General features: G+C 43.1%; 1 protein-coding gene across 2 annotated transcripts in view; it reads left to right on the top strand.

Moving 5' to 3' along the window:
- PDE6A (phosphodiesterase 6A) overlaps window positions 1–21782 on the top strand; it is a 91016-nt gene that overhangs the window by 25273 nt on the left and 43961 nt on the right. For both annotated transcript variants that reach the window (XM_003266628.4, XM_003266629.4), the window contains 3 exons: window positions 6385–6449; window positions 17874–17940; window positions 21604–21651. In XM_003266628.4, coding sequence (XP_003266676.1) covers window positions 6385–6449; window positions 17874–17940; window positions 21604–21651 — 180 coding nt within the window. The remainder of the gene's footprint in view (window positions 1–6384; window positions 6450–17873; window positions 17941–21603; window positions 21652–21782) is intronic.

Raw genomic sequence — 21782 nt, forward strand, 5'->3', positions numbered from 1 at the left:
TTCCCGAGTAGCTGGGATTACAGGTGCTCCACCATTATGTCTGGCAAATTTTTATATTTTTAGTAGAGATGAGGTTTCACCATGTTGGCCAGGCTGGTCTCAGACTCCTGACCTCAAGTTATCTGCCCACCTCCGCCTCCCAAAGTGCTAGGATTACAGGCGTGAGCCACCACACCCGGCCTAGAAATGTCCATTTCTAACCTTTCTAAAGACTCTCGTGGGAATCCCTGGGTAGGACAGCAGCCAGGCCCAGGAAGCCCTGAGCCTGCTGGGAGTACAGTGAGCAGCACAGGCCCAAGGACAGGTGGTCCTAAGGCAAGACAAAGATGTCAAGAAGGTCCTGGAACTCTGCCTCCTCCCCCTCCCAGGCAGAAACTTATCTCCTAGGTTATAATGCAGCCACCTTTGCTTTCTAGAACTGCTTATAAGGTACAACTTGACTATTTAAAAATATTTTTAAGAAAGTTTGTTTTGCCAGGTGCAGTGGTTCATACCTATAATCCCAGAACTTTGGGAGGCTGAGGCAGAAGGATCACTTAAGGCCAGGAGTTCAAGACCAGCCTAAGCAACAAATTGAGACCTTGTCTCTAACTAAAAAAAAAAAAATAAAAAAAAAGTAGCAGGGTATGGTAATGCGTGCCTGTATTACTGAGAGGTGACAGTGTGCTGGCAGTCCTCACAGCCCTCGCTTGCTCTCGGCCCCTCCTCTGCCTGGGCTCCCACTTTGGCGTCACTTGAGGAGCCCTTCAGCCCACTAAGGGAGCCCCTTTCTGGGCTGGCCAAGGCGGGAGCCGGCTCCCTCAGCTTGCAGGGAGGTGTGGAGGGAGAGGCGCGAGCGGGAACCGGGGCTGCGCGCGGCGCTTGCGGGCCAGCTGGAGTTCTGGGTGGGCGTGGGCTTGGCGGGCCCCCCCCACTCGGAGCAGCCGGCCAGCCCTGCCAGCCCCGGGCAGTGAGGGGCTTAGCACCCAGGCCAGCGGCTGCGGAGGGTGTACTGGGTCCCCCAGCAGGGCCGACCCAGCGGCGCTGTGCTCGATTTCTCACCGGGCCTTAGCTGCCTTCCCACGGGGCAGGGCTCGGGACCTGCAGCCCGCCATGCCTGAGCCTCCCACCCCCTCCATGGGCTCCTGTGCCACCTGAGCCTCCCCAACGAGCGCCACACCCTGCTCCACGGCGCCCAGTCCCATCGACCACCCAAGGGCTGAGGAGTGCGAGCACACGGCGCGGGACTGGCAGGCAGCTCCACCTGCAGCCCCGGTGCGGGATCCACTGGGTGAAGCCAGCTGGGCTTCTGAGTCTGGTGGAGACGTGGAGAACCTTTATGTCTAGCTCAGGGATTGTAAACACACCAATCGGCACCCTGTGTCTAGCTCAGGGTTTGTAAACACACCAATCAGCACCCTGTGCCGAGCTCGAGGTTTGTGAGTGCACCAATTGACACTCTGTATCTAGCTACTCTGGTGGTGCCTTGGAGAACCTTTATGTCTAGCTCAAGGATTGTAAATACACCAATCGGCACTCTGTATCTAGCTCAGGGTTTGTAAACACACCAATCAGCATCCTGTGTCTAGCTCAAGGTTTGTGAGTGCACCAATCCACACTCTGTATCTAGCTGCTCTGGTGGGGCCTTGGAAAACCTTTATGTCTAGCTCAGGGATTGTAAATACACCAATCGGCAATCTGTCTAGCTCGAGGTTTGTGAATGCACCAGTCAACACTCTGTATCTGGTTGCTCTGATGGGGAGGTGGAGAACCTTTATGTCTAGCTCAGGGATGGTAAACATACCAATCAGCGCCCTGTCAAAACAGACCACTTGGCTCTACCGATCAGCAGGACGTGGGTGGGGCCAGATAAGAGAATAAAAGCAGGCTGCCCGAGCCAGCAGTGGCAACTCACTCCGGTCCCCTTCCACACTGTGGAAGCTTTGTTTTTTCACTCTTTGCAATAAATCTTGCTACTGCTCACTCTTTGGGTCCACACTGCATTTATGAGCTGTAACACTCACCGCGAAAGTCTGCAGCTTCACTCCTGAAGCCAGCGAGACCACGAGCCCACCGGGAGGAACGAACAACTCCAGACGCGCCGCCTTAAGAGCTGTAACACTCACTGCGAAGGTCTGCAGCTTCACTCCTGAGCCCGCGAGACCACGAGGAGCCCACCGGGAGGAACGAACAACTCCGAACAACTCCAGACGCGCCGCCTTAAGAGCTGTAACACTCACCGCGAAGGTCTGCAGCTTCACTCCTGAGCCCGCGAGACCACGAACCCACCAGAAGGAAGAAACTCCGAACACATCCGAACATCAGGAGGAATGAACAACTCCAGACGCGCCACCTTAAGAGCTGTAACACTCACCACGAGGGTCCGCAGCTTCATTCTTGAAGTCAGTGAGACCAAGAACCCACCAATTCTGGACACCTTACCAGTTACTTGGGAGGCTAAGATAGGAGGATTGCTTGAGCCTGGGAAACTGAGGCTCCAGTGAGCAAAGATTGTGCCACTGCACTCCAGCCTGGGTGACAGAATGAGATCCTGTCTCAAAAAAAGTAAATCAATAAAGCAAAATAAAAAACATAAAAAAAGAAAATTGGCTTGTATGTTGAAAAAGTAATATATGAACACAGTGAAAAGTTCACTCCATACGGAATTAAGTGACCCCTTCCTCCTAGTCAGCCTCCGTGAAGCAGCTGCTGTTAGCAAACTCTCTTTGCAGGAACGTTTATGTCTATCCAGATATTCACGGAGAAGTATACGTATTCCACCACCACCACTCTGCACTAATGCTATGATTCTATTTTGTGCCTTGCTTTTTCCACTTAACTGAATATTTTGTCGACTTTCCCTATCAGCACAGGCACAGCAATCTCACTCTGGAAACATGTGGTGTCCACTGTACAACTACTTTCCTAATGAGAGACCTTACATCATCTCCAGACTTTTTAAAGCAGTCTAGCTAAGACCCCTGGATGGGGCAAAAAATGCTTTTACTCACATTTGGGAGTATATCTTTAGGATCCATTACCACATGTGGGTCAAAGAATATGTCTGTTTTGATCTTTGAGAGATATTGCTAACTATCTAATCATAACCTTAGAATCATAGCTTGGAGGGACTTTGTTGATTTTCTAATACAATTTTCTTTCTCCCCCATTGTCCTTAGAACTTTAGAGTTCCACAGTAGCTGCCTTGACCAGGGGTTAATGGAAAAGGAAGAGGACAGGAAAGGGAGTAAGAGAGAACAAAGGTGCGGGGCCTCTATATGCCCGGCCCTGATTCCATTAGGACAGTTTCATATAATTAGCTTCCATGCTTTGCTTGGAGGAAAGAGAGCTGCTACTTAACAGCAGCAACAAACACATACCACCAATCTAATTTTATAGCCAGAGAAACTGAGGCCCAGAGAACACACATAGTAGGACCGAAACTAGAACAGGAATCCTCACTCTAAGTCTAGTCTCAGCTCCATTTTATTTGTCGTATGTCGGGGTTCATCTAGTCTCCCCTTGGATTCTTCCTATTTTAGGGAGCTCACTACCCCTGGGCGTAGCCTATGCCATTGGAGAGGTTTCAGCTTCTGCCTTTTGTTTAATCAGAGCTCACCTCCTAGAAGTATTCAGTCAGCGCAGCTGCCGCCAATGCTAGGCTTTGAGCAGCAGAGCCTCTCCCTTATGAGTTGGAAGGTGACCATTGCTGATTGCCCGTCAACCAAACAGACCTTCAGACATCTTTAACTGGTTCAGGAATTCCTCTTTGTGGAGGTTCTGAGTAGGGAGGCTTGGGGTGGAGCCCAGGTATCTGCACTGAAATCTCTAGGGAGATACTTCTCAAAATACTTGTAGTAAAGGAACAGTTTGGTTTTTCTTTTTAAAAAATTTTCCAAATTTTTTTTTTGTGAAAAACACACTCAAGAAAGGGGAGTGCAGGCACACTCAAGAGAGTGAGTCACGCCTCCAGTATGTTTTGATTGCTACTTTTAAAAATATGATAAAATATATTCCTAGAAAAACAAAATTGTATAAAGACAGACAAAATATAAACTTGGATCATGCCACTACACTTGTACTTCAGCCTGGGTGACAGAGCAAGACTCCGTCACACACACACACAAATATATATATATATACACATATGTATATATACACATATATACACATATGTGTATATATACATATATGTGTATATATGTGTATATATGTATATATGTGTGTATATACATCTGTATATATGTGTGTATATACATCTGTATGTATGTGTGTATATATACATATGTATATTTTTTTTTTTTTTTGTATATACACATATGTATATATATGTGTATATATATGTGTATATATATGCCCCTTCCCCTTTTATTCAATTAAACAGACCTCATCTAACTCAGTCAAATTGTTACAAAAACTTCCTAAGTGACTCTCAGTTTCTGTTTTTATCTTCTCCTGGAATAGTAAAGAGTTCACAGTCTGGCACCGGCCCAGGGATTACACTCTGAGCAACCCTGTTCAAGGTGACAGTGATGCCAACAGTAAAACACTAAGCTGTTAACGTTAGGTGACATAGAGGAAAAGCACTGAGCTGGGAATTAAGGACCCAGGTTCTGATTTTGGTTCACTGTCTTGCTACAAGTGAGTCCTTTCCTCTCTCTCTGTCTCAGCTTTCTCATTTGTGAAATAGTTGCTCATCACACTTGGGCATACAGAGGACCTAAGAAAAAGGTAATAGAATTTCCCCTGGAGAGCTAGGGGAATGGAGTCACATGCCAACATCCAATTGCATGCTAGACAGTAATGTAATTGAAGAGCTCTACTTTAAGAGAATGGGAATTTTAACAATGCAAGGAGCGGGAGGGATGGAAGAGGCAGAGAGTTAGTTCGGAGGCATGAAACATGATTGAGAAGGTAGGTCTGAAGTGACGACACAGCAAAGAGAACAGCTAAGTGGTAGGCATGAAGGAGAAATGGGGCGATGACCATAGAGACGCACCCTGCAGGGAGGATGGCTGGTTGGCTGTGATTTTAAATGGGATAGGAAACTCCTGACCACTTTCCCATCTCCCTAGATTCTGGCAGCCATCTTTATCTCTTTCTTCTTGCAGTTATCAAAGGCAAAATTAAAATGCAGAGACGAATCTCTGTATTTAATGTTTTGGGGCAAAGGAAGACTTGCAATTCGGGGCATACACGCAGACGAAGTAGTCTTCAGTATGTCCAAAAAACAAAGAGAAGGTAGACGGTTTTATAAAAAACAGGAATGAGGCCGGGCATGGTGGCTCATGCCTGTCATCCCAGTGCTTTGGGAAGCCAAGGCAGGAGGATCACGTGAGCCCAGGAATTCGAGGCTACAGTGAGCCATGACTGTGCCACTGCACTCCAGCCTGGGTGACAGAGCAAGACTCTGTGTCTAAAAGAAAAAAGAGAAATATTACATGTTGCTCTCTGAGAAAGTTCATTGACAAAGTAAGGGTCTGGGGAGCTGGCAAGTTTTGACTGATGAGTAATGGCAGTGGGTAAAATTAGTCCTAGAGTTGCAGCAGGTTGTTTCAGCAACTATCAGATAAAACTGGTTTCGAGTCACAGCAGGTAGTGTAAGCAGCCAGGCATGCAGAAAATTACATTCTGGGAGCAATGCTATGTGTCCTGAGTACTTTTTTGCCCCCTGGCTTCTCAACTCTCTTTTATTTGGGTATGACAAAAATGTCCCAACTTGTGTGATCAACTTGCACACACTCAACCTCCAGATCCTCTTAGAGAATTTCCTATCCCTCTTCCCAGCCTCAGATCCCAGCCCTCTTCCTGGTCACTGTGAGCTGGCTCCAAGGTGGAGCACGCTGAATCCTGAGAGTCAGCAGAGGACAGGGATCACCAGAAGGCAGCCCAGGCACATCCTTGGAGGGAGGTTATGGCCAGGCTTGGCGCTTCCTGAAAACCATGGGGCAAAATATGTACAACTACTATATATCAATAAAAACATTAATTTATTAAAACAACAACAAAAACTACAGGGCATACGATGGTAAAAGGACAAAGTCAGTTTCAGGGACATACTCCTGTTGAACTTCTATTTGACTCTTAAAGGTATAATTTTTTGGCTGGGCGCAGTGGCTCACGCCTGTAATCCCAGCACTTCGGAAGGCTGAGGTGGGCAGATCATGGGGTCAGGAGTTGGAATCCTGTCTCTGCTAAAAATACAAAAATTAGCCAGGCATGGTGGTGCGTGCCTGTAGTCCCATTTACTCAGGAGGCTGAGGCAGAAGAATAGCTCGAACGCAGGAGGCGGAGGTTGCAGTGAGCCAAGATCATGCCATTGCACTCCAGCCTGGGCGACAAAGTGAAACTCTGTCTCAAAAAAAAAAAAAAAAAAAAAAGTATAATTTTTCTCTCTTTTGCCAGGAAATTAACTTTTACAAGGTCATTGACTACATCCTGCATGGCAAAGAAGACATCAAAGTCATCCCGTAAGTTTCACCTGTCAAAAGACAAAATGACAACAAATTAGCTTAAAGATCTCAATTGGCTTTATTGGTGATTCGGGAATTGGGCAACACTTCATTCCATAAAATACGTAAGTGTTCTGACAAGGTTGACTTTATAGACAGAGAAGGGCTGAAGAAAGCCAAGCAAAGATCAAAGAACATGTTAGTCATTTTTAAGATACTTTTCTTATAAGGTGGGAGAGGGAGATAGAACAATAGAAAAATAACTGATTAATGTCAGGTTACTGCTACCTTTTTTTTGTTTGGTGTAAGGATTAAAGCAGAGGAACTTCATTATCATGCCTATTAAAGATTGGAACGAGACTTTTTGGGAAATTGGCTTTTACCTCTCTCCTAATCTCTAAGAGGATCAGAAAACAACTTAGTTTAGATTTGGTGAAGTGGAGCGTTATCATGGGTGACTCCACGCTGATTTTTAGTTTGGTTTGTTGGAGCTTAGAGCAGAGCTTCATGCAAAACAAGGGCCTCCTACAGTTTTTATTTTAACACATCTCAAAACATGGAAAACTGCAGGTACATTATCAACTTCCAAAAGATACTCATTCCAAGATCAACACTGACCAAATCCAATGAGACCCCACAGTTGGTTAGAGGCAGGGAGACAGGAAGGAAGCAGTGTGAGATGGTAGAGAGACTCAGAGGGTGAGCAGTGAGGCCCAAGAAGCGGGAAGACTTGACCAGAGCCTTGATGAGGGCTACAGTGGACCAGATTGTGAGTCAGGTGCTCTGAGTCCCAATCGCACAGCCAGTGCCAGTAAGTGGTTTGTCTGGACCTTAGTGTCCCATGTATAGAATGAGACTGGGATGAAATCAGGGATTTTCAACTGTTTTCTGCAGTGCTACTCTTCTGGTACTTGAAGGAGACAAAGCAAAAGCAGGAAACTGCAAAGGAACTGACTCAGCCCCCACAGAAAGCCTATTCTCAATGTTCCCTCATGTATGATCAAGGAGGACAGTGAAAAAAAAAGGAAAGAATGCTCTCAGTCCTGCATCTAGGTAGCTGGGACTCAATGACCATTAGAAGATTTGAACAGTTGCAAACTTTTTAAATATAGGCTTATATTTTTTTGGTCAGTAGACCTTTCTCAAAAACCTAGTTACCTTCTTGTCTGTTTGAATGCTCTCCATGTGCTAAAAGCCACATCCATGGTTCTGTCCTGAGACATAGCCCTTTTTCTCAACTTAATTGCAGAGGCCTTGAGGCTGTAATTGGGTTCGTGGGAGAGCCACACCTTTAGTCTTAGCCCCCACAGCAATTTTGTCCAACTGAAGGGATTTACTGCATGCCAACTTAATCTTCAAAGAGTGGGTGTGATAGGTCATGCTGATTCAGTTTGGTCACCAGACCAAACTGTAATAATCCTGTCACCCAGATAAACAAGTTCTCAGGGTTATCTGTTACTGGTGAGGATGAGAAGCTGCCTCAAGTTCCTCAATTTCTAGGTTATCTCTATTCCTTTATTGCTGCCTGCATAAGGACTGATTACCTTATTCTATTCTCTCTTTTTTTTTTTTTTTTTTTTTTTTTAAGATGGAGTCCTGCTCTGTCTCCCAGGCTGGAGTGCAGTGGCCAAATCTCAGATCACTACAACTTCCACCTCCTGGGTTAAAGAGATTCTCCTGCCTCAGCCTCCCGAGTAGCTGGGATTACAGGTGCACGCCACCACACCGAGCTAATTTGTGTATTTTTAGTAGAGATGGGGTTTTGCCATGTTGGTCAGGCTGGTCTCAAACTCCTGACCTCAAGTGATTCACCCACCTTGGCCTCCCGAAGTGCTGGGATTACTGGCATGAGCCCTGGCACCCAGCCTGATTCCCTTATTATCTTCTAAAGCTCATCTCTCTCTCTTTTTTTTCTACCTTATCAAAAGCATACTCTTCAACAATTCTGTTTTCTAGCCCCTTTTCTAGCTTCTAGAGCCACAATCTTATTAACTCATTATCTGTCTCTTAAATGGTCACAGGTCGCAATTTTCTGTTTGTCTCTGCTTGACCAGCATCACATCCTACTAGCCTCTGATAACACTCATCTTGTTGCCTACCACCCAGTCCCTAACCTATGTCTCTCGTTTTAGGTTTTTTATTATGGCAGCGCCCGTTTCTGACACAAATCTTTGTTTCAGCCAAGATAGGCCAGGCTCTGCTTTCATAACAAGACCTGGAGACCTGAGTGGTATAAACAACGAAAATTTATTTCATCATCCCACTATGTGTGCGTTGCCAGCTAGCGGGTGTGGTTGGAGATATGGTGGGTGGGTTGTAGTCAGGCAGGAACCAGGGCTGATAAAGCAGCTGCCATTTTGAATCTTGCGAGATAGAATAACCTTGCCACAGAGAAGAGAGGAAAAATACACACTGGCTCTTAAAATCTCCATCTGGAGGTGACACACACACAGCACTTATACTCACATTTTATTGGCCAAAGCTAGTTATATGGCCACACATTACTTGAGTGGTTAGGAAACACAGTCTGACCTTGTGCCCAGGATAGACAGCCAGAATGTCTGTAAACATCCAGAATGGCTGTCACAGTATATGCCATCCACAGGGGATAATTGAATAGTAAATAAATGACTAATCAAACCAAAGGAAGGCAAAATAAAAGTTCAGGAAGAACACAGATGCTGGATGTGGATGCACTGTCTGTAGCCCCAGCTAATTAGGAGGCTGAGGCAGGAGGATTGTTTGAGTCTAGGAATTTGAGGCTGCAGTGAGCTATGATTGCACCTGTGAATAGCCACTGTACTCCAGCCTGGGCAACATAGTGAGACCCTTTCACTAAAAAAGAGAGAGAGAAAGAAGTAGAGAACATAGAGCAGGTAGGAAAATAAAATGTACATATCAAGGTGAAATTCAAATTCAAATATATCAATTATTTGAATTTATTTATTTATTTAATTAGTGTGTTGGTGTTTTATAGAGACAGAGTCTCACTATGTTGCCAGGCTGGTCTCAAATTTCTGGGTTCAAGCTGTCCTCTCACCTCTACCTCCCAAAGTGCTGGGATTACAGGCGTGAGCCACCATGCCTGGCCAATGATTTTTTTTTTTTTTTGGTAATAGAGATGGGGTCTCACCGTGTTGCCCAGGCTGCCTTCTTCGAACTCCTGAGCTCAAGCAATTCTCCCACCTTAGCCTCCCAAAGTGCTGGGATTATAGGCATAAGCTGATGCAATGGCCAATAATTAAAAAAAATGTAAATCAACTAGATGTTCCAGTTAAATGACAAAGATTGCCAGCTTGGATAAGAAAGAAATACATTACCTTTCATTGATTCTAAGATGCCGTTTTCTACTTTTTGACATTTCTGAAATAGAATTGTGCGATTGTTCTTAGCCATGGCAGACATGATAAAGTTGTTATTGCCTGGGTGTGAACTTGATCATAACCATAGTCAAAAGACAAAGTTACAATAAATTTCATCTAAAGATCTCAACTGGCTTTATTTGAGATTCTAGAATTGGACAATGATTTGTTGCATAAAATAGAGTAAGCGTTCCAATGAGTTGAGCAGAAGGGGTTGGTTTTATAGGAACAAAGAACAAAAAGCAGATTGGTCATTTTAAAGCTACTTTTCTTGTAAGGCAGGACAGGGAAACAGGACAATAGAAAAATGACTGAGAAGTAAACATCAAGCTATTTCAGGCTACCTTTGTGTGTGTATAAGGACTAAAGCAGAGGAAACTTCATTAGCATGCCAATTGAAACTGGCTTGTTGCCGGGCACAGTGGCTCACACCTGTAATCCCAGCACTTTGGGAGGCTGAGGTAGGCAGATCCCTTGAGCTCAGGACTTTGAGACCAGCCTGGGCAACATGGCAAGACCCCATCTCCACAAAAAAATACAAAAATTAGCCAGGCATGGTGGTGCACACCTGTGGTCCCAGCTGCTCAGGAGGCTGAGGCAGGAGGATTACTTGAGCTGGGGAGGTGGAGGCTACAGTGAGCCATGATCACACCACTGCACTCCAGCCTAGGGGACAGAGTGAGACCCTGTCTCAAAAGAAAGAAACTGGTTTATTTGGAAAACTAGCTTTTGTTTCTCCTGATTTCTTAGAAGGTCAGATAACAATTTAGTGTTTGGTGACTTGGAACTTTGATGTAGGTGAGGAGTTTAGTTGAAAACAATGGTCTTCTGTAATTTTCATTTCACACCATTCATATTGTTGTAAGTATAGTTAATGTTGAGCAACCATTGCTGGTTGCTATTCACGTTGAATTCAATTGCCATGTAAAATAATTTTAAAGAGAGATTATGCTATGATTCAGCATTGAAATGAAAAATTGTCTTAACTGGCACAAAATGACAGAAAAAATTGTGAGATATGATAAAAAAATCTGTGTCTAAATGCTAAAAGAGCAACGTTGATCTGAATAAAGTAAAAATTACAAGCGATAAGCATTATAGATTACATTATAGATTAGTTGGCAGCATTTAATCTTTCTCTGCACATACAAAAGTTAGTCAACAATGATTACTTCCAGATATGATGAAAAATCCTATATCCTGTTTACAGGAGACTAATCTGAAAGAGAATACAGAGAGGCTGAACATAAAAGGCTGAAAAAAGACATACCATGCAAATGCTAATCAAAAGAAAACTTGTATAACCATGTTAATATAATAGAAAAATAGACATACCAAAGAGCATTAGTAGAGATAAAGAGTCACTTAATGATAAAAGGGTCAATCTACCTCAATATTACAGGAAGATATTACTATTCTAAATTTTTAAGCGCCTCATAATATCACCTCAAAAAATATAAAACAAAAACTAACAGAAATACAAGGAGATATAGACGAATCTATGTTTGCTAATTGACTTAAGGAGCAAACTAAAATGAACAAATAGAATATAGAATATTTGAATAATCCAATTAATGAATTTAACCTAATAAATGTGGATAGAACACTGCTCTAAGCCAGTAACAAAAAGCTAATTAGGAAATTCTCATGTGCTTGGGAACTAAGAAATACCCTTCTGAAACCAAACAACCTATGGATAAAAGAATCAATTAACGGAAATTAGAAAATATTCTGAGCTGAAAGATAATGAAAATATTACATATTAAAGCTTCTGTAAAAAAATAAAAAAACCTGTGTGATGCAGTGAAATTGTGCTTAATGTAAAATTTACAGCCTTAAATGCACATATTTAAATTTAAAAAGGCTGAAAAAGTAATGAGCTATGTGTCCATCCATATCAGTCAGGGTCTCAACTGAAAATAGGTGTCACATTCAAATCAGGATAATTTAGTGAGGGTTTATTTAGAGAGGGACAAATTGCAAAGGTGTGGGTGGAATGAAGGGACCCATAAGAGAATGTGCTATTAGTGGGGGAGCTACTACCACTTCTGGCCCCAACGGGAAATTTCCATAATCTGGAATGAAAAGAGTCTTGTAGAGCAAACCACCTTGACAGAAGCATTGAGCTTCAGTCAGGGAACATAGCAAGCTCAAAGCAGCCTTGCCAGTGGTTGCCGTCTCTACAAAAAAATTTTAAAAATTAGCTGGGTGTGATGGCACATGCCTGCAGTCCTACATGTGAGGCTGAGGTGGGAGAATTGCTTGAGCGCAGGAGTTTGAGGCTGCAGTGAGCCGGGTTTGCCCCGCTGCACTCCAGCCTGGGTGACAGAGTGAGACCCTGTCTCAAACAAAACAAAAAACCTAGCCAGGTGTGGTGGCACATGCCTATAATCCCAGCTACTTGGGAGACTGAGGTGGGAGGATTGCTTAAGGCCAGGAATTCAATAACAGCCTGGACAACATAGTAAGACTCCGTCTTGAAAAAAAGAATAAGAGGAAAAAAATTAAAAGTAAAACTTACAAAATCAAGAAGAAATATAATACCCAAATAGTTTTATTACAATAAAATATTTATTACAATAAAATAAATCAAAACCTTCTCACAAAGACACCCCAGACCCAGATATTTTTCACAGGTGAATTCTACTTAGTGGTTTATATTTATTTATTTATATTTTTTAGAGATGGAGTCTACCTATGTTGCCCAGGCTGGCCCTGGACTCTTGGTTTCCAGTGATACTCCCACTTCAGCCTACTCAGTAGCTGGGGCTACAGGCACACACCACTGCCTGAGTTCTAATTAATATTTAAGGAACAAAAAAAATTTCATACAATTATCGTATGATAACAGACAAAGAAGTGGCTAGTATAAGCTGTACACCAAAACCCAACAGAAAAGAAAGTTCTGAGTATGCTCGCTTACGGACAGAGATGTAAATATCCTAAATATAATTCTAGCAAATAATGGACATAGATGTAAATATTCTAAATAAAATTCTAGCATATAATGACTAACAATGTGTAAAAGATTGCACATCATTACCCAGTTGGATTTATTCCAGGAATGTAGACTTGGTTTAATGTTAGAAAAATCAATCTCTAATTTGCCATTAAGAGAAAAATGACATAATCATCATTATAGGGGAAAATTTTCTTAATCTTCTAAAGAGAATTTTAGGCCAGGTGCGATAGCTCACTTCAGCTTCACACTTTGGAAGGCTGAGGCAGGTGGATCACCTGAGCTCAGGAGTTTGAGACCAGCCTGGGAATATATCCATGGAACAGAACAAAGAGCCAGAAACAGACTCACACATACACAGACACTTCATTTATGAAAAAGGTGCCATTTTAAAGCAATGGAAGAATGAATGGCCTTTCAAATAAATTATGTTTGTATAAATGGGTACCAACATGGAAAAAAAAGAAATGTGATTTCTCCCTCAAAAGTAAATTACATGGCTGGGCACAGTGGCTCACACCTGTAATCCCAACACTAGGCCAAGGCAGGTGGGTCACCTGAGGTCGAGAGTTCGAGGCCAGCCTGGCCAACATGGTGAAACCTCATCTCTACTAAAAATACAAAAATTAGCCAGGCATTGTGGCAGCCACCTGTAATCCCAGCTACTCGGGAGGCTGAGGCAGGAGAATCGCTTAAACCCAGGAGGCAGAGGTTGCATGCAGTGAGCTAAGATCGCGCCACTGCCCTCCAGCCTGGGTAACAGTGCAAGACTCTGTCTCAAAAACAAAAAAAAAAAGTAAATTACACAAATATAAATTCTAGGTGAATTAGGGGTCCAAATATAAAAGGCCAAACTATAACACTTTTAGAAGATAACATAAAATAGCTTTATGATCTTTGGATAAAAAAATTATAAATAAGACTTCAATAACAAATAAACAAAAATATTGATATATTTGACCACATTAAGAACAAAAACTTCTATTTATATCAAAATATACCATTTGGGAATGTATTAGTTTATCTATTTCTACATAACACATTGTCCCACAAGTTAGTGGCTTAAAACATCAATAATTTATTCTCTCTCTTTATTATTATTATTATTATTATTATTATTATTATTATTTTGAGATGGAGTTTTGCTCTTGTCATCCAGGCTTGAGTGCAATGGCATGATCTTGGTTCAATGCAACCTCCGTCTCCTGGTTTCAAGTGATTCTCCTGCCTCAGCCTCCCTAGTAGCTAGGAATATAGAAACCAACATCATGTCTGGCTAATTTTTGTATTTTTTTTTTTTTAGTTGAGATGGGTTTTCACCATGTTGGCCAGGCTGGCCTCAAACTCCTGACCTTAGGTTATCTGTCTACCTTGGCCTCCCAAAGTGCTGGGATTACAGGTGTGAGCCACTGCACCCAGCTTCTCTTTATTATTTATTATTCTGTGGGCTGGGAATTCAAGGGTGACTTGAATGAGCAGTTTTGTTTTTGTTTTTGTTTTGTTTTTTTGAGATGGAGTTTCACTCTAGTTGCCCAGGCTGGAGTGCAATGGCACGATCTCGGCTCACCACAACCTCTGCCACCAGGGTTCAAGAGATTCTCCTGCCTCAGCCTCCCGAGTAGCTGGGATTACAGGCATGCACCACCATGCACAGCTAATTTTGTATTTTTAGTAGAGATGGGGTTTCTCCATATTGGTCACGCTGGTCTCGAACTCCCGACCTCAGGTGATCTGCCTGCCTTGGCCTCCCAAAGTGCTGGGATTACAGGCATGAGCCACCACACCCGGCCGACTGGGCAGTTTTAGCTTGGGGTAGTTCATGAGGTTGAGGACAAATATGAGTGTGGATTGCAGTCATCTGAAGGCTTTGCTGGAATTGGAGGATCTGCTTACTAAATTGACTCACATGGCTGGCAAGTTGATGCTGCCTGTTGGCAGGAGGCCTCAGTTCCTTTTCACATAGGCCTCTACAAAGGACTGCTTGAGTTACTTCATGGCATGGTGGCTGACTTCCCCAGAGCAAGCAGGTGAAAGCTACAATGCCTTTCATAATCTAGTTTCAAAATAACACATTCATCTCCACCATATTCTTTTGGTCACTGAGACCAGCTTTGATTCATTGTTGGAGGGGACTATACAAGGAAGTAAGAATCACTGAGGGTCATCTAGGAGGCTGATTACTATAAAGAGTAAAAAGGCAAGTCATGATGCAAAAAGATATATTTATAACACAAGTAACTGACAAAGGCTCACATCAAAAATACATATAGGGCCAGGCACAGTGGCTCATGCCCGTAATTCCAGTGCTTTGGGAGACCTAGGTAGGAGGATCACTTTAGGCCAGGAGTTTGAGACCAGCCTGGGCAACATACTAAGACTCCCCATCTCTATGGTACAGCCTGACAGGTTCTTCTTGCCTGCTGCCCAGAAAAGACAACGCACTGAGAACAGCAAGAGTTGCAGCAGAAAAAGAGTTTAATTATTTTAAGGCAGCTGAGCAAAAGAACCCAGAGATATTTCTCGAATCTACCTCCCTGAGAATTTGGAGGCCAGGGTTTTTCAAGGATAGTTTGGTGGGCAGGGGGCTAGGGAATGGGAAATACTGATTGGTTGGGCTGAGGATAAAATCATAGGGGATTAAAACTGTCTTCTTGCAGTGAGTCAGTTCCTAGGTGAGGTCACTAGACCAGTTGAATCTGGCTACTGCATCATGCCAGCCTGAGTGACAGAGTTGAGTTGAGCCCCGTCTCAAAAAAAAAAAAAAAAAAAAAAAAAACATATAAAGAAGTCCTACAAATCAATAAAAAGGAAAATGAGTATTGAAAAATAAGTAAAAATAAATTTAAAAGTAATTTTAAAAAATGAGTAAAAGACATGAACAGAGGAACTTTACAAAAAATGCAAATGACAAATACATTTATGGAAGCTGCCCCATTTTATTAATTTTATAGAGAAATACGAAAGAAAAGTACGATGAGATACCATTAGACCTCACCACAAGGACTATCATTTAAAAGTCTGAAAATACTAAGTATTGACAGAAATGTAGAACAAAGGAAACTTTGCACCACTGAGTTATGGGTCCAGGTAGAGTCAGTCAGTGGCTAGAATGCGAAAGTCTAAAAAATATCTCAAAGATCAATCTTAGGTTGTGTAATAGTGAAGTTATCTGTAGGAGAGATTGGGGAAGTAATAAATCCTGTGATCCCCAGCTACATGACTCCTGAGCAGTAAGGAATTATAGAAAAGCAAGCTAGGGAACAACGGCTGGTTATTGTTTAAATACACTTACATCTTAGCAGAATTCGGGCCCTTCCGATAACCTTAACCTTGTGGCCTTTCATTAGTCTTACAAAGGCAGTTTTAGTCCCCAGAGGGGGTCAGTTTTGGGAAGGGACTATTATCATCCTTGCTTCAAGGTTAAATTATAAACTAAATTCTTCCCATAGTTGGCTTGGTCTATGCCCAGGAATGAGTAAGGGCAGTTAGCTTGTAAAGTTAGAAGCAAGATGAAATCTAGTGAGGTTAGAGTTCTGTTATAATTTTTGCAGACAGTTCCATCTATGAAAAATTTTTTTAATCAGCTGGGCATGGTGGTACGTGCCGGAAGTCCCAGCTAAGTGAGCAGCTGAGGTGGAAGGATTACTTGAGCCCTGGAGTTCAAGTTTATAGTGAGCTAGGATCATGCTACTGCATTCCAGCCTGAGTGACAGAGTGAGCCCCTGTCTCAAAAACAAACAACAACAACAAAAAAATAGAGAGAGAACATATAAAGAACTCCTATCAATCGATAAGAAGGAAACACTACAGAAAAATGAGTAAAAGTAAATTTAAAAGTAATTTTAAAAAATGAGTAAAAGACATGAACAGAGGAACTTTACAAAAAAAATGCAAGTGACAAATACATTTATGGAAGTTACTCCATTTTATGAATTTTGTAGAGAAATATGAAAGAAAACCATGATGAGATACCACTAGACCTCACCACAAGGACTATCATTTAAAAGTCTGAAAATACTAAGTATTGACAGAGATGGAGACCAAAGCAAACTCTAATGGACCACTGATAGGAGTGTTAATTGCTACAGTCATTTTAGAAAACAGTTTGGCCTCATCTAGTAAAGTTGAAGATACAAACATCTTATGACCTAGTACTTCTTCTCCTAGGAATACGCCATGTAGAACTGAGAGCACATATGCACCAATGTTGACAGCAGCACTGTTTATATTAGCCCCTAAGTGAAGGGATGGGGGATGTCCACCAACAGTTGAATGGATAAATTGTGCTACAGTAGCATAGGGAACACGGTAAGTCAGTAAAATGAATGAATTACAGCAACGTGACAAATAAGCCAGACAAAATAATATACATTGTATGGTTCCATCTAAATGAGTTGAAAAACAGGCAAAATTAAACTAACAGGTACAAGAAAACATGCTTAGGAGGTAAAACTCTACAAAAAAGCAAGAATGCAATTTAGCGTAATTTCAGAATAATGGTTACCTTTGGGGTTAGGGAGAAGGTTATGATTGCGGGGGAAAGTCAAGGGCTTCCAAGGAGATGACAGTGCTGTTCTTGATGTCCATGTGGTTTTATAAATGTTCATTTTCTAATCATTGGTAAAGTTTTTAATGCGTGTTTATGTGTGTGTTTTTTTCTCACAACAAACAAGCAAAAAGTAATAATACAAAAAATGATAGTATTGTGAGGGATAAGGATATAAAGCACTTAGCTTAGTGCTTAGTACATGGTAGGAATTCTCCATGGATGAATTTTTTCATTCTCTACATAGTATTAGTAGCTTCTAACTTTATGAGGGAAGTGATGGTATTTGCTTCTGCTCAGCAGCAAATAACAGTCTGTAGAATGAATCCTGTCTCTTTTCTCAGATGGTGAAACTTGGTGGGCAGACAGTAAAATGTTATATTCGCCACCCTCTCTCCATGTCTAGATTTGGACATTAAGATGGTTGGCCAACATTTTGGGTTTGGTCAGGTGTAGTGAATGTAAGCAGGTGCTGAGGGCCACCTGAGAGCAGGGGGAGGGCAAAGGCCCAGATTTTAGTCTTTAGTCCAGCAATCCCTGCACTGAGAGTCACCATTTGTCTTTGGCCTTCACAGGAATCCACCTCCTGACCATTGGGCTTTAGTAAGCGGTCTCCCAGCTTATGTTGCCCAGAATGGCCTGGTAAGTAATATAACTTTGAAGGGGGAGAGTTTTGGATCACGTGGAAGAAAGAGTGGAAGGATTTCAGATCAAGAAGAGAGTGGAAAAGATGATGGCAAGTGTGGATCTCTGAAAGCCTAATTCTCTTGTTTCTCTCAATTCAGTTGGCAATTGGTCTAAATGAATGAACAGATAATTGACATTTGAGGAAATATCAAATACATAGATAAATAATCCTTAGGTAGAAAGGTGCATAGTCTTGGCCAGGCACAGTGGCTCACGCCTATAATCCCAGAACTTTGGGGGGCCGAGGGGGGTGGATCACCTGAGGTCAGGAGCTTGAGACCAGCCTGGCCAACATGGCAAAACTCCATCTCTACTAAAAATATAAAAATTTGCTGGGCATGGTGGCAGTCGCCTGTAATCCCAGCTACTTGGGAGGCTGAGGCAGGAGAATTGCTTGAACCCAGGAGGCGGAGGTTGCAGTGAGCCGAGATCATGCCATTGCACTCCAGCCTGGGCAACAGAGTGAGACTCCGTCTCAAAAAACAATAATAATAAATAAAATGAAATCAATAGGTCTTAGGCAGGTGGGTTCATAAAAGGAGGTTCCAGGTGGAAGGAAGAACATGGGCAAACAACATGGGCATGGAGGCCTGGAGCAGTGTGCTGTGTATGGTTAAGTGTGGCTGTAGTTTTAGATTTGAGACAGGAAGACAGCAAAAGATGAGGCTCAAGAGGGAGGAAGGGACTAAATTACAACAGGCCTTGGACGCCTTGTCTGAAAGATGGGATTTTTTTTTTTTTTTGACAGTGTCTCGCTCTGTTGCCCAGGCTGGAATGCGGTGGTGAGAATTTGGCTCACTGCAACCTCTGCCTCCTGGGCTCAAGCGATTCTCATGCCTCAACTACCTGAATAGCTGTGATTACAGGCATGCACCACCACGCCCAGCTAATTTTTGTATTTTTAGTAGAGAAAGTGTTTTGCTATGTTAGCCAGGCTGGTTTTGAGCACCTGGTTTCAAGTGATCCACCTGCCTCAGCCTCCCAAAGTGCTGGGATTATAGGCGTGAACCACCATGCTCATCCTTAAAAGGTGGGATTTTAATCTACAGGTGACAGGTAGAAAAGCAGGAGATTCACATAGTCAGTTTTCATTTCAGGAAGATAACTCTGGCAGGGCATGGTGACTCACACCTGTAATCCCAACACTTTGGGAGGCCGAGGCGGGAGGATCACTTGAGCCCAGGAGTTTGAGAACAGCTTGGGCAACATACCAAGACTCTGTCTCTACAAAAAATTAAAAAATTAGCCAGGCATGGTGGTGCACGCTCACAGTCCCAGCTACTCACGAGGCTGAGACAGGAGTATCCCTTGAGCCCAGGAGTTCCAGGCTGCAGTGAGGTACGATCACACCACTGCATTCCAGCCTGGGCAACAGAGGGAGACCCTGTCTCTAAAAGAAAAAAATAAAAAGAAAGAAAGGAAAGAAAGATAACTCTAGCAGCTTCCTGGGAAGTGGATCTGAAGGACAAGGACTGCAGGCAAAGTAACCAGAGCATCATTCAAGTAAGAGGTGATGAGAATCTCAGCAAAGGCAGGTGGGGTAAAGAATACTATCATTCTTGCTAACAGCCACTGGGTGCTTACCATGAGTCAGGCACTACCTAAATTTAATGCTCACAACAACTTTGACAGAGGCAAGAACACAAGAAGGGGATAATGGGTCAGGTCCAATATTGAGAGGGTGAAGCTGGCTGGGCTTTGCGATTGGTTGTAGGCAGAGAATGGGGAAGAGAGGAGTCAAAGCTAATTTTAGGCTTCTAGACTGGATAGATAGTGCTGTCATCATGCTTGGATGTAAGATGACGAGGTCAGTTTCAGACAAGGTAAAACTGTGACATTTTTTAGGAGCAGCTGTCCAGCAGGTAGATGAAGAGACAATTCTGATGCTGTGGAGAGAGAGGAGTGTTAGAAGCAGAGATTTGGAAGATATCAGGATCAGATGGTGTTTGAAATTATGAGTGTGGAGGAAGCCACTTAGGGAGAGGGAGACAGGCAGTGGACCTAGGGTGCAATAATGGAGGGAGTCGGCATTTACAGAGTGGGTGGAGAAAGAGGAATGTGGGATAGAGAAACAGAAGGAAGGTTCAGAGGTGTTTGGAGACCCAGGAGAGGGCAGTGTCATGGAAACCAAGGAAGTGGAAAGTTTCAACAGGGAAGGAAATGATGACATGCAGCAGAATGAACTGGCGAGAGAATTGAAAACCCTCATTGGGTTTGGCACTGAAGAGGTTATTTGTGGCCCCAATGAAAATGGATTTGGTGGTGAGGTGGAAGCAGAACCAGCATGTGGTTTGCTGAGTAGTGGATGGGTAACGAGAAGGTAAAGAATGCAAAAGAAAAGAGGAGAATGCCTGGGTGGTTGCTATGGGGACCATGATGGATGCAGGAAGGATATCATTTTCAAGCATGAGAGAGACACCAGCATGCTAATAAATAGAGACGAAAGAGGGCTCCAAGAACTCTGAGATCAGAAGACAATGATAGTAACTGATAGAGTTGGTCAAAGGAGAGGTCAGAAGGCTGGTGCAGTGAGCAGGCAGTCCTTGGACAGGAGCAGGTACAGCCCGCTCTCTAAGACCACAGGCAGCCCACTCCCGTGTTGTCAGGCAGGGTGGCTACAAGCCCAGGTGGTGCCTTTTTGAGAACTAGAAGGCACCGTTTCTCAACGGATGACTAAAGAAAGGTCAAGGTCATGGCACTGCAAGCAGATCACAGGCTGGATTTCAGCTCCCAGTTGCCCCTCAGCCAGATGCCTGTGTGCAGTCCACACATTACACAGCCGTACACAGTGGCCCCACAGTGCTCTGGGGAGATCAGATAAGTGTCATCTGATCCCTTACCAGTAGGGTAAACTGGTTCAACTTTCAGGAGAGGAATCTAGCAATATAGAACCAGAGCTACAACACCTTTCATTTATTATTCTACTTTGGGGTTTATACGCCAAGGAAAAACCCCTACCTGCCCAAACAAAACAGAACCCAAATGTAGTTGAGTCAAATATATTTAGAGTAGCATTATTTATTTTATTTTATTTTATTTTATTATTATTTTATTTTATTTTATTTTAGAGACAGGGTCTCACTCTGTCGCCCAGGCTGGTGTGCAGTGGCACGATCTCAGCTGACTGCAACCTCTGCCTCCCAGGTTCAAGTGATTCTCCCACCTCAACCTCCAGAGTAGCTGGGATTACAGGCGCACACCACCACTGCTGGTTAACTTTTATATTTTTAGTAGAGACAGGGTTTCACCACATTGGCTGGGCTGGCATTTATATTAACTTAAAGACCATGGATACAACCCAAATAAGCAAGAAAAGGGAAGCAACAAAATGGGATATCCTCCAGCCACTAGTAATGACAAGTTGTACCCTTAACTTTTTCAAAGCTTACAAATGATTCAAGAGTGGAGCAAATCATAAAAAGTAATGTTTATAAGGTGACTTTTCTGTCTAGTAGCCTCAGTTAATAATTCCAAACTGTCTCGACTATGTCTACCTGATGAAAAGAATGTGAATGCCTTGGGCAAGAACATGGTGTTTCTGAAAATGGTATACAGTGCTTAGCTGGGCACCGTCTCAGGCCTAATCACACCTTCATTATTCCCCTTCACTGCTCTCAGATTTGCAACATCATGAATGCGCCTGCGGAGGACTTTTTTGCATTTCAGGTAAGTCATTTTTTTTTTTTTTTTTTTTCTTGAGACGGAGTCTTGCTCTGTCGCCCAGGCTGGAGTGCAGTGGCGCAATCTCGGCTCACTGCAAGCCCTGCCTCCCGGGTTCACGCCATTCTCCCGCCTCA

Source organism: Nomascus leucogenys, chromosome 2 (genome assembly GCF_006542625.1).
Source record: "Nomascus leucogenys isolate Asia chromosome 2, Asia_NLE_v1, whole genome shotgun sequence".
Lineage (NCBI taxonomy): Eukaryota > Metazoa > Chordata > Mammalia > Primates > Hylobatidae > Nomascus > Nomascus leucogenys.